This window comes from Pleurodeles waltl, chromosome 6 (assembly GCF_031143425.1).
Source record: "Pleurodeles waltl isolate 20211129_DDA chromosome 6, aPleWal1.hap1.20221129, whole genome shotgun sequence".
Taxonomy (NCBI): domain Eukaryota; kingdom Metazoa; phylum Chordata; class Amphibia; order Caudata; family Salamandridae; genus Pleurodeles; species Pleurodeles waltl.
Genome location: NC_090445.1, coordinates 1,584,253,994 through 1,584,272,029, shown reverse-complemented (window position 1 = coordinate 1,584,272,029; position 18,036 = coordinate 1,584,253,994). Strand labels below are relative to the sequence as shown.

Below are 18,036 nucleotides of genomic sequence, written 5' to 3'. Positions count from 1 at the left end.
CAGCAGACTGAAGCTGAACTCAGACAAGACGGAGGTCCTCATTCTCGGACCCACCCCATCAGCCTGGGACGACTCTTGGTGGCCCACGTCACTAGGCACAGCCCCGGAACCCACGGACCACGCACGCAACCGGGGGTCATCCTCGACTCCACTCTCTCCATGACCAGGCAAGACAACGCCGTCTCCGCGTCCTGCTTCAACACCCTCCGTATGCTCCGCAGGATCTTCAAATCAATCCCCCTCGACACGAGAAAAAACTTTACCCAGGCCCTCATCACCAACAGACTCGACTACGGGAACGCCCTCTACTCAGGAACTACAAACAAGCTCCTGAGACGACTCCAACGCATCCAGAACGCCTCGGCCCGACTCATCCTCGATGTCCCCCGCCGCAGCCATATCACACTCCACCTGAGAGGCCTGCACTGGCTCCCCATCAACAAAAGGATCACCTTCAAGCTCCTGATCCACGCACACAAAGCACTGCACAACACCGGACCCACCTACCTCAACAACCGACTCAGCTTCCACACCCCCACCCGAAGCCTCCGCTCAGCCAACCTCGCCCTCGCCACAGTCCCCTGCATCCGAAAAACCACCGGCGGCGGCAGATCCTTCTCCTATCTCGCCGCCAAGACCTGGAACACTCTCCCCACCATCCTACGACAGACCCAGGACCTGCTGGCCTTCAGAAGACTCCTCAAGACCTGGCTCTTCGACCAGTAGCACCCCTCCTCCCCAGCGCCTTGAGACCCTTGCAGGTATGCAGCGCGCTTTACAAATGCAGTGATTGATTGATTGATTGAAAATGGCGTGTGATGGATGTGAAGCACACCATCCTGGACTCTTCACGATGTCTAGTGTTCACAACTGTGAGGGTCTGGCAGGTTTTTCCAGGTGGCAGCCTATCTAAGCCCAAAAAGTTCAGCTGTTCACCAGTGCAAGGGGGATGATACTGGGAGTTAGACAAACTCTCCTCGCCCATTTGTAAAAACAAAACCTAAATTAATGAAATATCCTCTTGCTTGCCACTGGGATGAGATGCTTTAGCCCTGGTGTCTAGTTGGTTTTCTGTGGTAATTAACCCCATCTGCCCCCGACCGGGTGGGTGGAAAGACTGCTTCCCTTTGTTGGAGAGGTGGGGACATTGCCATTTCCATGCTGAGCAGCCCCCTCCCCTACAAATATATATTTGTTTTTTTAAGTAATCCCTGGTGTTTAGTGGATTTTCTATCCCACCTCCACCCCCAGAGGGACAGAAAATTGCCCCCATGTGTCACCGGGGGGGGGGGGGGCAAGAAGACTGTTTCCCTTTTTTGAGTGGGTGGGGGCATTGCCATGCCCATGTTGGGAAGCCCCCACTCCTAAATAATTGAAAAAAACATAATTCCTAGTGTCCAGTGAGCTTTTCTGCCCCCCCCCCCCCCCAACACGGCAGGTGGGGGTAATTGCCCCTCTCACCCCCCCCACCCCACCCCAAGAGGAACAGGAAGACAGAGTTTCCTTTTTTGTGGGGACAGGGGGGTGCATGCTGGGCAGCTCCCACCCCCACAAAAAAAAAAAAAAAAAAACGTAATCCCTGGTATCTAGTGGGCTTTCCCTCTTTTTTTTTGGGGGGGGGGGGGGGGGGGGGGGGGAGTGGCCATGGCCACGGCCGGCTCATGCTGGTCAGGGCCGACAAATAGAAAAAAAAATCATCCCTGGTGCCTAATGGGTTTCTGCCCACCTTGGGGCAGATTGGCTTAACAATATGGCTGAGGTGCTCCCAGGGGGTCAGAAAATTGCTATAATATTGCCCCCATAGTGGGGAGAGACCCTTGCTCAAGGGGCTGCACCCCAACATGTTATATAAAAATCCCAGGTCTCTAGTGGCATTCTATCCATCCCACCCCAGGGGTAGATAGGCCTAAAAATAAAGCCAATCTGCCCCCGGGGGCAGAAGACGGCCATAATTCCTTGACAATTATGGGGAGCGGCCCTTGCCTAAGGAGCCTCTTCCTGAAACAACAAAAAAATGTGATTGTCTCATTTCACTTTCACTGTAATGATGTCAGCATGGCATGCATAATTACTTTGAAAAAAGACATGCCTCAGGTGGCTGAGGCAGCTCTTTCCCAGCTCACGAGGCTACAAAATAAAAAAAGGAAATCCCTCTGCTGTGAACAGTAGAGGGATTTTCAGACTTGTGCGCGGGAGAGCACTGAGCCGTCTTGCATGCATGAGCACCAGTATGAAGCAGGGCTTCAAGCCATCCTCCGCACAAAAGGGGCTCCAGCTAGTTGGGTCGCCTAAGTTTGATGTTCTAAAAAGTAGGTTGTGATTTAAAAGATTTGGGAAGAACTGCTCCAAAGAATAAGAGATACATGCACCTCTACACCCTGAAGCACTGTTGTGATATTGTACAGGAACACGAGTCCTTTTAAAGGGTTTTGATTTCGGTAACATTCATTGTTGCCACTGCTGTGCAGAATTTCTCATACATGTCTAGTCTTGAGAGCTGAAACTCTGAATCGGGATTTTAGATTCGAAAATACCCATGGCAGCCACAATTCTGATAGCCACTCCCAACTGTGACTCTGAATCCGGTCTAGAGACTTGAAGAGTGCTTCCATGCACCGTTCTTCCAACCACTTCAATCACACTTGCTTTCTTTTCTGATATCAGAAAGGCAGAGATTGGTTTTGGCAGATTATTCAGTCGCTGTGTGTTTATCCGCACTGGGTGTTTTGCAAAAATGTGTACTATTATGCTCCAGCCACGATCAATCTACCTCCTTCCTGAGCCACTACAATGCTAATACCACTATTTCTTTGAAAAAAGGAATTTCCTCCATTCCTAGAGCATACTATACTCCACTCAAGTACTAAGACATGGATACGAACATGCCTACCAAATGACAATATTTGTTAAACATGTAATTGTTTTTCAAAGACAAAAACAGTATAAAAATGCTTTCACCTCTAAAACAACAGTGACAAGAAGCTTAAAAGATTTTTTTTTATTTTTTTTATTTTTTTTTAAAAGGGAGGCGTTTGAGATCACAATACACTAGACATTTTCTAGGCATTGTATTCATATTACAGCTATAAAAAAACAAGCCTTATCCCAATACTTTTAATTTTCAGTTGGGACAGGAATGTTCCCTGCATTGTAACTGGTCTACCCCTTCCACAACTGCCTAACTGCAAGTGAAACTGGTATCTTGATTTTTATTTTACCCTGGTATCACGCTAATCTATAGAGTGTGCAGAGGCCTAGGCTTCCCCATAACAAGGTGAGGTCGAAGACCTGTTCTGTGACGTGGAGGGGCTACTATCCCTGCCCTGGTTGTATCACAAAGTGGTGGCGGCCACATACAGTGTTTTTGAATCTATACTGTGACCAGACCTTTTTCCTGTATCAGTGACAGTGCTGTATACAGACACCTCTCCTGTGAAGTTCCGCTGTGATGTGTAACCCAGAACCTTGCGCTGACATCCTAGTGTATGTCAAATGAGTGTATATAGTAAGTGCGTATAACATGTATGGTGGATCTATCTGGATGAGAACATCTTTTTCCCGACATTGGAAGTGTATTGACTTTATGCCTGTGGCTAGACTGGTGGAGACAGAAACTGAGGCGAGTAGGTGAGGAGGATACAAACAGGGCTACCTTTAGAAATTCCATGAGGTTCTTATTAGCAAAGGTCTGCTGATTAGAGCTTCCTGAGCACTGATATTTGGTAATTGGTAGGGGTGAGTGGTGAGACTGCAATATCTGTTGATCAAGGTAAGAAAGTTTCCAGGGAAGGCCTACCATTTTGTATGTCTCTGATCACCGCATTGAAAAGGCTGATAACAGCCAGGTGCTGAGAACAAACACTTCCCTGTCCCATGGACTGGGTACTTTTACTTTGAGCCAGCCCCTTTCCTACCTGCTGTGTGTGACATCAGCACAAAGACAGTATCTGGAAAGCAGTTTGGAGAGAGTATTTGAAAGAGAACCAACCCAAACAGTTTCTTAAGTTTAAGACAGTGGATCCACTTTCCGTGTCTAGAAAATTCGAATCAAAATGGGATCCAAACCAACCCTCTGTGATTTAGTCTCAAATTCTTTTTGACCAAGGAAGGGAGTGTGCTTTACAAAAGTAGTCAAACAGCAGCTGTGCAATCAAGGCTGGTGCCTGTCTCGCAGCCAGTCCACCAGAAGTGAGGGGACAACATTTGAAGTCAACTCTTGTTGCTAGAGGAGCTGTAGGTCGGCCTAAAGAGCGAAGAAGCATGTATGCCTTCTGAGGGAATGGGTATACCTGGCCTTTCAGAAGGAAAGGCTGCTTCACAGAAACACACTTACCTTCTCCTCCTGACACTTAGAGTAAGCAGATGAGAGCGAGAGCCAGGGTTGTGCATGCTTTGAGGCCGCTTTCCCGGTCTCTCTGCGTATCTTTTTCTATATAATATAAGCACTTGGCTGGACAATACATTAGTGCTGGCTGTTGCGTTCTGAGCTCTTGCCCACCAACACTACTTCCTTGAGAAGCATGTGCCTGTGTTCTCTCACTACTTTTAGAGTCAATTGTAGAAAGGGTTGCATTTGGCCCAGTATGCAGAGCCATAGTAAGAAAGACCTCAAAACACTGGAGGAATGAACCTCAACCACCACAGTTCAGGCCCAGTAGAGCCTGCCTGGCCTGAGCACACACAAACTGGCTTTGTCACAATATTTCACATTATTTCTTTATGTGGGTAGTGTATCATGTGGGTACACCAGTGCTCTAGTCGATTCTCTCCAGTGACTTAAAATGTCGCCCAATCTTTCACTTTTCTGCGGTCTGAAATTCTTCTGCTACTGCACATTCAAACATGTTTTTACTCCAGACAAGTAAATCAACGGGCTTGGGTTGCAGCCAGTCTACTGAAATCATATGATAGGCCAGTAAAAGTCACATTGCCATAAATATGTGTTGTTTTTTTCCTTTCCAGGGTTACAGCCACAGTAAACAATGCCCAACTGTGTATTCAGCAACATGGTCCACAGTCTCCTTCATTCTGGCCACTATGCCATTCCAAAATGTACCCATTTCTGGTCATAGCCACACCATAGATAAAGATATGCAGCATCAAATCCATACCCAGGGTGAGTATTTAATGGGGTGGTCATATATTGTGTAGTGTCTTGCAATTAATGCAGAAATAAATTTAAACTGAGTTTAAGTTCACCCCATCCTACCCACGTCAGCCTCACTGTTTAAGCTAACTGTGCACTTCTAACACATTCCTAGTTTCCCAGTTCCATATCCACATCACAGGGAAGCTCAAGTACAGCATCCGTGAGCCAATCTTTGCAGGCATTGCAAATAAACACTTTAGGTTTGAACGTCCATGTGTGCCTGCTAATACGGCCTTCTTCTGGTTGTTTCCATCAAGCAGTCTTTCCAACAAGCACTATTTGCTATGCTAAATAATCAAGCTCAGGGTCCAGAAAAGCATGCCCCGAGTTCATAAACAAAATCTAAAATTGCACGTTTCATTGTTAGTGTGGACCCAGCCAGCTCTCGTATAGTCGCAAACTGGACATCTCCTTGTACTCAGACTCTAGAGTGAGACACACAGTTCCCTCCAGCACGTACAAACACCTGGGAAGTATCACCATCTTAACCAACAAAATTCTGCACCATCACAGACAGGGGCAGGGATGTCTGAAATTCTCGATGTGCACACATTCCTTCCAATTCCTTATTTGAGTACGCAACCTTTAGTACATAAAATTTTCTAGCTGGCCAGATTGTCCAAAACTGGGAGTTTTGCTTCGAGCGTACCAGCCATTGCCCCCCCCCCCGCACCCCCGCCCCCTGCCCCCCCTCAAGGGCGACAAATACAAACTTTTATGTAAAGCAGATAATGGTTCATACTTTCTCCTGTGTCTCATCAAGTGTGCCTTGCTCTCACAGTGTCCAGGACATAAACTAGTCTATAGACAGCATGAGCAGAGACCAAATGATTGTTTTCCACCTAGAGACCCAGACAGTCCCTCATATCTTTTCTCAGCAATAAAGCCATGGCTTTATTACCAACATAAATAACATTGAACATAGGGGCATTCCTTCATTTTACCTTTAACAAGTGCCATTGTCTCTGATATCTTGCTTCCTATTCTAACCCTAGAATATGGTTGCGTATAAACAGTTTCTTCCAACAAAGAAAAGGCCAGCAAAAATGAAAGGAATAAACCTTAAAGAGAAACTCCCAACCAACTGTAGAAAATATATTTTCATTGTCCAGTGAGACAACCACTAATTTCACAGACTATGTGCCAAATGTCTGAAACTATGCATACTGCTCCTATCAAGTACAAATCCAAACTGATCAAGATGGAACAAAATCCGTAACACCAGAACAGCTGGGCTGCTAGAATTTTGCACAACTTAGAACAAGTTGTAGCGAACAACTGCTCACCAGTAATCATACTTGTCCTCATCAGAAACAGAATAAAAAAACAAAAAACAGATAAAGCCTTAATGTAGTTGCATTAAATATTCATCCCATTAGATTAATATACGCACAGATATGTGGCGCAACCTGGTTCCATTACATTTCATGTATTGTGTTATAGTATATATCTTATTTAATAGTCCCATAACCAAGGGTGCTTCTGGGGCAACCCTATGCCATGATCAAAGTTAAGTGGACAATATGTCACTGGAACACTTCTTGATGAAAGGTCAAAAAGAATCAAAACAATAAACAAAGTAAATAAATGTTCTCAACTGAGATTGAAAAATAGATACATTTTCACAAACAGAGATGATGTAACATATGTATTTACATATATTTCTTATAAAGATGTGCACATACATACGGAAAAGCTACAGAGGTTTTAGTAAAATATGTACTAAGCCCATTTTCCTCTTCTTAGTTACTTCATGCCCCAGCCTATTAACAAACCTTTACAAAAGATGGGGGGAGTTGATATAGAGTGCTCTAATGTTTGTATGGGACACTGTGTGATCGAAGACCAATACTGGGCAGGCAGGGACAAAACAAATAATGAGGTTTTTGAATCCATACTCAGAGTCGCTCATTGATAATACATTTTGCAGTTTGGGAGGTACTGAATGCTGTTGAAATACCCCATCCTATTATGCCCTAAAGTGTACATTACTTTTCAGCAATAATACTTACAATCGATATGCATGTATAGCTGTTGCAAACAACACAGATGAGGTTCCCGAAGTTGCTGGTTTCTGTGCCTTCTGGTTTGCTTTATTGGGAAGAAGAAAACACAGTACAAATCAAAGCACTATAATGAGGAGGGAGGCAGCCAATTCTCAGAAAATGATCAAGTTAAGAGTCCTCATTTGAGAAGCTGGACTGGAGGGCACAATTTAGTGACAATATTTTGTGTTGTAATTGAGAATGAAATTTACACCTCAAACATATGGTTAATTAATATGCATCGGCTACTGCCTTAACTTGCACATGTTTGACGTTATTTGCCTGCTCCAAGATTAGGGAGGAACTCATAAATCTAACAGAAGGAGCTAACACACGAAAGAATCAATGTATGCCCTGAGGCTGCCCATCTACAGAATCAAAGCAGGCGGTGTGACAAGTAATAGTTTATTTTTAGCAAACACGTTTTATAGTGGTAAATGTAAAGCAGTCCGCATTTATTATCTCCTAGTTGTGAAAATATAATGTATTTCATTAGGGTCTGCGCTTGATGAAGAGGAGAACCTAGTTTTAAAATACATGTCACCAACAACGGAAATATTCAAAATGGTCAAATCATTTTTAAACAGCTAATGCGTGTTGGGTCTCGCATTACAACAGATGTAGCAGTCTGGGCACACAAACATGGTTCACTCCATCACTGATCTTATATATGCCTACTCCATGCGACATTTCAGCAAAGGGAGGCAACCGCTGTGTGCTTTTACTGACTGGCAGTAGCGTTTTAATAACCTGAGAGAGGCCACAAACAGTAGTGGAATCATTATAAAAATAACTTGTGTTACTATTTTTTTTTTTATCTTCCCACATTCAGAATGAAATGCAAGCAACATTAATCAATTACTATTATCTGAGGCAGTTTGTTAATTGTTACAATGATACATGAATAACATATGGACAGTGCATGGGTCTTTGGTAAATACATCTCTCTGCACCATAAATCCTCAATACACCACTATCCTAGCAGGGTGGGCCTTCAAGCCCACCCTTAAATTAGTCAACCCTTCAAATATAAAGGTAAGGTTAAACAACGCTTACATTTCACCCATTCTCAACTTTGTGTGTAAATTCCACATCAACTGATAAGGAGAAAGGGAGAAGGCGCTCCAGGCGGGTTACACAAACAGACATGCTAAGCAGAAGGTACAGGTCTCTTGACCCCTCTCTGGGGGTTGCCTTGAGAGTGCATTGGATGGAGAATATGAGTGGAGTAGCCAGAGTTGTTGTGAGACACATATGACTGCAAGGTGCGAACCTGGAGAACGCCGATGCTTTTCTATGGTGTATAGTGCCTGGACACCAGATGGAAGTTGTGTTTCATACTGAGTATAGCAATGGGTGATGCATGATGTTATCTATCTGACAAGGTGGCCATAGTAGCTGCCTAGGGCTGGCTCATCTTTGGCTCAAAACGTCCTAAAATGTTGGTTTACAGAATGCACCTGGTTCTATCAGAACAAGATAAAAGGGCAGCATGCATTCAGCATCAATACTGTGAAGTGTTTCTTCACATCAGGTGGCATGCAAACATGGAAAGAACGTTGGAAGAATGATCATCTCAATCAGAAGGAATTCCAACAATTCCTTTGGAAGAAAGGAGGGATGAATCTTCACGACCTCCTTGTTTGGGCAGAATATCATAAATACATCTGAATTACAAAGGACATGTAGGTCACTTATTTTTCAGGGCAATGTAATGGCCAACAAGAGACCATATTCGTTGAAAAAGCTTCAGATTACATATGACCAACTGCTTAAAGGGTTTACAAATTACCCATGCCAGGACTAGTCTGAAATCCCAACGAAAAGCAGGGCTTCCAAACAATAATGAGATTGTCGGTTGTGAGCCTCTCTGACCTTGGAGAAGGGCTGTCAAGGCCTATTCTGCTAGGCCACAAAAACTCTAACTGTACTTCGTTGAGCAAAGTGACATGAAGCATATATATCCTCTGAGCATGTGGGCAAGATGACATTGTTAAATAGGGCCAAATGGCAGAATCCTAGTCATTTGCTTGGAGGCCGAGCTCTGGAGGACTTCTTTGCAGCTGCCAATGCATACATGTTCTCTGCAGAGAGGCCTGGGTGCACAAAGGACAGCTACTCAGGATGAATGGGCTAAGGCTGGCAAAGGCAGGAAATATGCAGTTATCTCCCTCCTTTCAAACATGGAAGGCCTCTCTTCTTGGAGAGAAGGATGTGGCCCTTTTAAAGAAGGTCAAATGCTGAATTGAAGAGGCCAGGCAGAAGTGCCTAGAACAACCAAAAATTCAATGCTCATCTTCTGCAGTACTATCTTTATCACAGAATTCAGAGGGAACGTATATATGAATGCCCCATCCAAACCACCAATATTCATTTCACTATGGATTAGGGCCTACTAAGAAACACACAGACCACATTTGCTGTTCATGTGGCTGGATGGCCGCTAGACCTTGATGATAGGTTTGAGAACTTCCCAGATGTGTGGGGACTGTACACACCTGCTGAAGCTATCTTCAGGCATCGTCAATGACCACTGTCACAGGTCTAGTGCCAGCCAGTAGATGTGTAGAGGCAGTGACCCACTAGCTTCATTAATTTGAGGATGGTCATAGTACTGTGCCTGTGGATTACGACTACTCTGTATTTCACCACTGGAAGGAATACTTTAAATGTTTTTTTAAATCTTGATTAGAACATGATGTTTATTTGTCCCACAGGGCACTGATGGAGTTCCCTGCAGTGAACCCTCCAACCTTAGTTTGATTAGTTGGTTGTGACCACGTGTTGTGGATGGGGCAGGTGAATGGGACATACTACCAAATGGTTGGGAGTGATTTGACTATCTCAATGTTGGGACCAAAAATGAAAGGTAATGGATGGACTTAAACTGGCTGCCCAGTGGGTGAGAACAGTGTTTGCCAGATGATGCTGCATGTGTTGCACCCCATGCAGGAGGTTTCCAGTCCCTAAAGCCCACTGAACTGCTAGGCAGACAAAATTAGCAAGTGGCCCACCATCTGGTGGTGCCTGAGGAGGATAAATGCAGGTCCTCCACATGGCATAGACACCATAAATATTTTAAAACAGAAGCTCTTGCATAGATAGTCCTTCGGCACCATAAAAGTTTTAAAGCAGCAGCTCTTCCACAACTCATATACTTCCTAGCACAGACAGTTCTTTGGTCCTTTCAAAGAGTCAATAAGCCTAATCTCCTAAGAATACACATAATATCTATGTGCCCACCCCATAATATGTTCTGGGGCAAACACTCATGAGCCAATCTGTGAAAGAAGTGCTCTAAGAATCCCTCTTACAATTAAGCACATCTTGATCCATTCTAATGATAGCTGTTCAGGCCAAACCACACATCTCGACTTGATGACTGTATGTGCACTCCAACAGATAACTCTCTAAAAAGAAGGGCTGTGGGCCCTACTTATGCACAATAGTGTTACTTCCTTTGTCTCACACACCAACTCAAACAGACCTGATAGTGACAACACAGACAATGCCTGCCTTGTAGCTACCGCTCTACAGCACTGCCAATATGCCTTTGACGCCAACCTCAAGACCAATAAGCAATAACATTATTAGTAAACACCCTGTAATTTCATGTTCCTCAACATGACGTGTCACACTACAGCTAATTCAGATAAATAGATCTGGTTCCCTTTATGGTTTATGCCAAGCTCTCTATTGAACATGATATGGTCACCTGAAGGACCTGTGTGCTTCTCTTCCTCCTTCTGTATCTACACACCTTATAGACTAAAAAGTGCTTTCCTATCTCACCGCAGAAGCGGAACTAACTCTTTTTACTACAGGCCACTCAAGTAGAGTTTAGAAGCTGGAATGGGCAAGGGCCAAAAGCCTTTTCTCCCAGGACTTACTTACCAGTAGCTGGCTGCCCCTTCTTCGGTTGTTTTGGTGCTGTGTACTGGAATGATTCATTCCCCTGGTTGGACACCGCTTGGTCCAGTCCAAACAAAGATGCTAATTTAGCCCTGAAAAGATAAAAAGGAAGTCCTAAGCATGCAAACATTTGGCATTCCACATCTACCACAGAAAGAGAAATCTCAATCTCAACTTTCAGAAACGTCAAGCCCTTTAATTTAGATTCTTCTTGACAAACTGCCCATGCGTCCCTAAAGAAACATTACTTTAAATTCTAGCTGTTTATAATGGCCCTGTTCATTGAAGTTATTAAACATTTAAACGTCTCTCTGGTGCCATTTACAATCATTTCTCGAAAGATTTTTTTCAAAAAGGGATTACTATATGGGGTATCAGATACCTTATTTCACTTGATAAAGATTTTGTAGAGAAGAGAGGGGATGTGTGAAGAATTTTGTTTTTATGTGTTATCAGTGCCAGAAACAACTAGATGCAGTAGGAAGCATTCGTTCACAATACAAGCAAACATGGAAATGAGGAGTTGTTTTTTTCTTTTTCTTTTGTTACTGATATCATTACATCAAAAGGATCTCACAAAAGTGCCAATTTGCTTAACTTAAGCTGATCACCTCTGCCTTGAACAACACAAAGAAGAAAAAGGAGAGCTGTTGTGACAGTCAGCTTCCTTCTACAGTATATTTAAGGCTTCCTCAAGGCACACTGCAGCAGAATTTCAGATTTAGTTAACTGACCAGTGGGATAGTCATTAAGACTGAAACAAACAACCACCAGCCCTCCCAACTAAAAAGCAGCAGCACATCAGCTTAGTAGAATTTACCATTAACTGCCATTTTTATCGCCCCCGCCCATTTATTGCACCGTCTACTTTGACAAAATTAAACATATTCCCTTTGTGCCTGGTCTTTAATCTGGTAGGAAAGTTTACTGAAGGCTGGGATCCTAGATCCAGTAATTCACTTTGTATGCTCCAACGATCCTTAGTTATAGTTTATTTTTTGGGGATAGATTCTGGGAAGTAAAGCATCCAGTCACCTCAAGCCATACACAGTTTCAATTCCTGTACTGAATCACTATGCAATTAAATTCTCTGCATTTCCCTTCAATGAGGCCGAAAAGCACTGCCTAAAAATCATGACTGCCAATGGATTTAGAGCACATAGCTGTGGTTAAAAATGTGGGCTTTTCTCTGTAATCCATTTTGAAACCTTCCACTAAGGCAAGTAATAGTGATTTTTTAGCTATATGATATATTGCAGCATTTCTCGGGTCTGGCCAACACAGGGCAATGAGGAAGACCACATAGTTTAATGCCTCAGTAGTACCTATAGTGAAGAAGTAACTGCTTGGTCTCTCCAGGTTCTTAAGAGCTGCTTCCTTCGGTTGGTTGGGGAGTGACGGCAGAGATCTTTCATCCAGCTCTACTGCCTAGCAACAACTATGAAGATATATTATAGTCCCCTTATTTCTATCTATTGTACCCGATGTATTGCCTTTCAGTTTCTCCAGTTGGATCGTTTTGCATTTCTTCTTGTTGGGCTCCAACCACATTACAACAGGCCCACTGGTAGGCGGGGAAACCTGGGTGATTGCCCACATCTTAAAATGGCTCTACCTACAGCAAATTTAATCACATGCGTGGGGAGGGGGAAACTTTAGGCCATCTGTCTAGCTCATTCAAGCCCCTGATAAATGGTTAACTCCAAAGGATTCAAAGGAGCAGAGGTGCAGACCGTGTCTAACAATATAACAAGGATTGCTACACTACACATGAATCTGAAAACCTGTGTAAAAAGCTGACCCTAATTATTTTACCACAGTCCAGTTTTAGGGTCACTAGCCGTTTGTAGCATGAAAATTACGGCACCGCTAAAGTATAATAAAACATTCGAGTTAAGTCGTGATGTCACATTGCCTGCTGTCGGAGCCAGCTGACTGTGTAAAAGGCAGGTAGGTCATTGAGCAGAATTCCAACTGCTGTTTAAATACTGAAAATGAGAACTAACTTTACCACTGTTCTGAACTGCTTTACTGAAATGAACAGTCATTAGCAGAAAGTCGCCAGTTGAAATAGCATGTTTCTGTTTTTGCTTTGCAAGGGCATAGTTCTTTATACAAAATCTGGAACCTCTAAGGATATTACCACACAGTATGAACTATAGCTCTCTTTGAAACTGACAATATCAAACTGCATACAGTGTGTTCTTGCAACACAATTACTAGTTGTTTATTTGTGGGTTTAATTTTGCACTGCATATCACACATATATTCTACATACCTTCAACTGTTCTCAGGGTAATGGTACGATCATGTATTCTGAGGAACAAAATACTATCTGGTGGATGTTAACAGGACATTGCAACGTACTTCTGAATTCCATGACCTTATAGAGGAACTTGCCTTTCAGCTTCATTCCTTTCAATGGTCACAAAACTCCCCAATACTTCCAATACATAAGGCACAGGGTAATTTAACATGTATATATAAAACACCTGGTCTTTGTGCTAGTTTTTTCAATGCCACAGGTGCAAGGTGGGACATCTCAGTGGGTTTAGGCTTGTGTGACAGTTTCTGCACAAAATCAGTCTAAAAATCAGTAACCGCAAAATGTTCAGATCCCAAACTTGAACAGGGCCCTTTCCACATCAACAAAATCACCAAAAAAAAGTCCTTCCGGGGCCAAAGTCATACTACCAAACTTATGTGCGTGTCCAAAATAAGAGGACCACCAGTGGTCCCGCAGCCTACGTTTCTGGTGCATTGGGTACAGGAACTACAAGAGGAAGGGGGGCAATTAAGATTTGCAACTTGTCCAATGCTTTTGAAAAGGGAGTATGTGCTGGACGGTGCGTGCACCTACAGCAAAACTCCCAGAGGTGTACAACGTTGGTGGCATGTACTTGGGAGCAGGCAGGTCCTAGTTAAGATTTCACCTGGCAGGGGCAGTAGGAGGATTGGGAGCTCCCACTTGACCCACAGGTTCGCACAGTCCCAAATAGGAACTGGGATTTGGTTCAGTTACTCTTTGAGGGCCTTAAGTAGAACGGAGAGCACAAACGTAGTTACTTTGTGCCCAACCATAAGCTTGAACAGCATTCCTAACTGCAACCGTTTAGGAGTTTTCCGCAGGTCAGGAATTAGGGGAATTGGCTGCAGGTAAACAGAAGTTCACCTCTAGACCAGCAGTGCAGAGGAAAAGCTTCTGTGTCCCTTGTGAGCTGGGTATGTCAGACTGAGTCTCTTTCGTGGTCATGAGCAGGTCAAGGGTAGCGCAAGCTCAACACATCTGCAATCTTGGAATGCTTTTGCAGCCCCTTAGCCGCTGGTAGCTTCTGGATAACTCATCTCCTTAAATTGTTCTCTACAAGGGCTGCAGTCGTGTGACCCAGAATCAACATTTATTATCTCTTGAAAGTAGAATATCTAATAACATGGTCATTCCCTTGGCAAATGTCTTCTCAGAGTGAGAAACAGTTCAAGCCTCCCATAAATGTAATCCGGTCCATTTAGATTGCCGCCACCACAGTAATCAGCGGTTAATCGCCAATTTCAATGTTAGACATTGAGAACCTTCAGAACAGATAACGGGATACTGCTGACAAAATAGCTGTATGAAAGTTGATTAATATGGCCTGGGTAAGCCTCGTACATTGTGTCTGTCTGTAATCAAAATCGACTATAATTGACGCTTAATCACAGATTACTGTGGTGGCAGCAATCTGAATGGATCAGAAGTAATTTATAGGATTCTTGAACTGTAGGAATGTCCTAGCCCAACAGATGCTGGCGACATTTACCTTTTACCCCATGCCACTACGGCATACTGCTCAACACACAACTACAGCGTTCAAAAAGTCGAAGTGACGGAACATGTGTCGCCTGCCTTTTCTCTGATGTAGTGTTATACATACAAGGACTGTAGAGAACAACTGAAGAATAAAAGCAAACCTTACTCACCTTCACTTTGGAATATGTTATTAGTGTACTCTTATTGTTTACCCTGGACATGTGTTTCAGCACTTTTCCTCTACATGTTCACTATTCTGGTAATTTGCTCTCCCTTGGGCGAGTGGGGTGATCATACCGTGAGAGCATGAGAGCACTGATCTATGGATAGTTACCATCATATCAAAATATTGTATCGCCCGACTGCTGGCTGCATCTGGATGTGAAAACACTATAGCATAGCCATCATTCTGTTGTAACAGAGCATGCTGCATCAGGGTATAAAAACCTCTCCTCAGCCCTTCACAATAAAAGGGTGACAGAAAAGAATTCTGGAGTGAAGAATAGACAGAGCATAGATTTAGTGACAAGAAACATTGTTCATCCTGGGAGACCAGCCTACCTTCAGCCCTGATTCATGGCAAGATTATCTACACCCTAGACCATGGGCGCTTTCTCATGATCCAGTCTGGGCATTTTACATTTCCGTAACCAATATTCATGAGATAAATTTAGCTGATTGAGGATTATATTCATATAAATGGACTAAAAATTACATGTTAACGCTAGTCAGCACTATCATCAGGTACCCATGAGGCAGGCAAGAGATTAAACTCATGCACATTATGGTCTCATTTCGAAACTATCTCGAAATATCTGGCTACGACATGCATGTATTGCTGACAGCCTATATCATCCTAGTCTAGTCCAACACCTGTAACCGAGAGGGCATCATATCAAAAGACATCAAAGTCACTCTTTCAGCAACTGTGGGAGCATGATAAGGTAAACATATGAGCTACTAGTTAAGTTATCATGAATATCAGATTATTAGATCTCCCAGTTTGGATGTCTGAACAATGTTTGTGCTGAATAGTAAATGATCTTGGAATTTTGTCTTCGGTATACTGATGGCCCTCCTATTTGTGTACCTTTTCCGTACTAAGGAGGCTTGACAAATACCTCCTTGATAACTGTGGTTCTGATATTTGTCTATATATGTCACTCCTCTACGGGGTACATTTGGTGTCAGGTATCTCATTATTGGACCGAAACGAATAGGTGTCAGTCGATCTAGATGAAAGGTGAATTCCAATTCCCAGCTTTCAAAGTGACTTGAACGTTGGCTCTCTTGGTCTTCAATGGCACATGTGCATTTAGGTGTTCCCAAAGTTATCTATGTGAGTTGATTTGAATACAATAGGGTTATGAATGCCAATGGGCAAAAATGGTCCTCAACTGAACTCAATAATTCAACCTGATGCTCCTGGTTACTAGCTGGGTTTCATCAATGGGACTGATGTCAGTTTGGCATGGCGCACTACACTTTTTGGTATGTCTGGGCCTTGAGTGTATGAAAGACGTGAGCTCTTGTGAACACAGTACAAAAACTGCTTGTTTAAGTGTAAGTTTTCTGTGATCGGATTCAATTAATTTAATCCGATCTTCATGGTAATCACATTTGTTCAACTAAGGGGGTTGGTGCCTACTCTGGATGGTGCACTACATGTCTCGGCATGCCTACGACTCGAGCTTATGAGTGACGTTTTCGTTGGGACACCTGCGATGAATCCTTCTTGAGCAGCGGATCCCAGGATTGGATGTACTCCTTTGGCTACAAAAAAACCACTGGCTCCATTGCTTGGACATCAGTTCTGCAAGGCGACACGCTGCAGCAGGTACTTCCATATGCCACACCTTTTGACGAAGTGAGTACGGGGGCTCAATACTTAGCGTTTGTGAAGGGGAACTTTCTAAAATGATCTTCACTCTGGTTGACGCTTCCCTAGGCAGCGGAAGTTAGCGGGTGTTTTGGCTGCATGTGGCTCTGTAAAGTGCTTTGTTTTGTGCATTTAGGCCTCTGCACGACCCTGTCGGGCCATTGCATTGCTCTCAAAAGAGAATTAGACTGATGTGCCCCATGTTGTATGCTCCGACTCTTAGATTATAGAGATGGGGCTCCCACACACAAGTGATGCGCCTACAAGGGCTGGTTTGGTGGGCTTATTCCTTCTAAGGAGAATTAGAACACGGTGCCCCTTATTCTGTGCTCTGACTCTTTTATATTTCAGAGATGAGGCCTCCCAACTATGGATTTGTTTATGAAGAGCTGGTCTGATGCATATACAAACATCTTTTGTGGACAATTGTTTTGGATAATATACTTTTTCCAACCGTAATTTCAGAGTGTGACTTTTATTAACGTTGCCCCCTCTCATTGACCAGGAAGCAAAAGGTCCCTAAATCTAGGGTAAGATTAAAGTTAATTTTCTTTTGAAGCAGTAGACAGGTCATCCACTGCTCCCATCGTATTGAAGGATAGCAATAGTTTCCTAAGATTATATAGGGGTGATACTGCATGAATTGGGTCACTAATCGCTAGAGTTTGCAGTGAAGTGTGCGGTGGCACTTGTGCTCACATAATTGTGGGTGATTCCAAATCTAGGATGGGCCTGACATTTGCAGGTCGTCTTGGTTTGTTTCTTACAGGTGACCCCGTGACCTTTTAAGATGACGTGAGGTAGAATCTGGTGCATGGGGTTGACGTGCCTTTTAGACTGAATATTTAATCACTTTAAGCAGTTAGGTGTAGAAGGGATCCTTGGCCCGATGAAAGCCTGAGACCAATAGTAGCTTGTAAAAATGGGCAGAAACATGTTGGCCATTTAATAGGTGATACGACACATAATTGTTGAGGTTTCACTGTCTCCTTTAATTATATCTGTGTTCCCCTTTAATAAAGGCAAATCGCCAGGGGTTATACACAAGGGACTTTTAACATTGATATCTGGATCCTGGTTTTTATCCAGTAGTTATTTATTAGGAACTCCCTCCTGTTTTAAGACGACAGGGGGTTGAGTCCACCCTCGTGGGTTGTTCCTAGTAGGGTGGGAGAGGAAGCAAGGGATGAAGCATGACACTATGAAGTGTTTGAGGCTTCCTCTTCCATAAAAGGAATGACCCCCTTTTCTTTTTTTTTTCCTT

The 18,036-nt window shown here is 43.5% G+C and overlaps 1 protein-coding gene across 2 annotated transcripts in view; it reads right to left on the bottom strand.

The window, feature by feature from the left end:
• Positions 1–18,036, bottom strand: part of FKBP15 (FKBP prolyl isomerase family member 15) — a 353,417-nt gene that overhangs the window by 292,721 nt on the left and 42,660 nt on the right. For both annotated transcript variants that reach the window (XM_069241370.1, XM_069241371.1), the window contains exons 2-3: positions 11,089–11,198; positions 7,162–7,240 (exon numbers count right to left, since the gene is read on the bottom strand). In XM_069241370.1, coding sequence (XP_069097471.1) covers positions 7,162–7,240; positions 11,089–11,198 — 189 coding nt within the window. The remainder of the gene's footprint in view (positions 1–7,161; positions 7,241–11,088; positions 11,199–18,036) is intronic.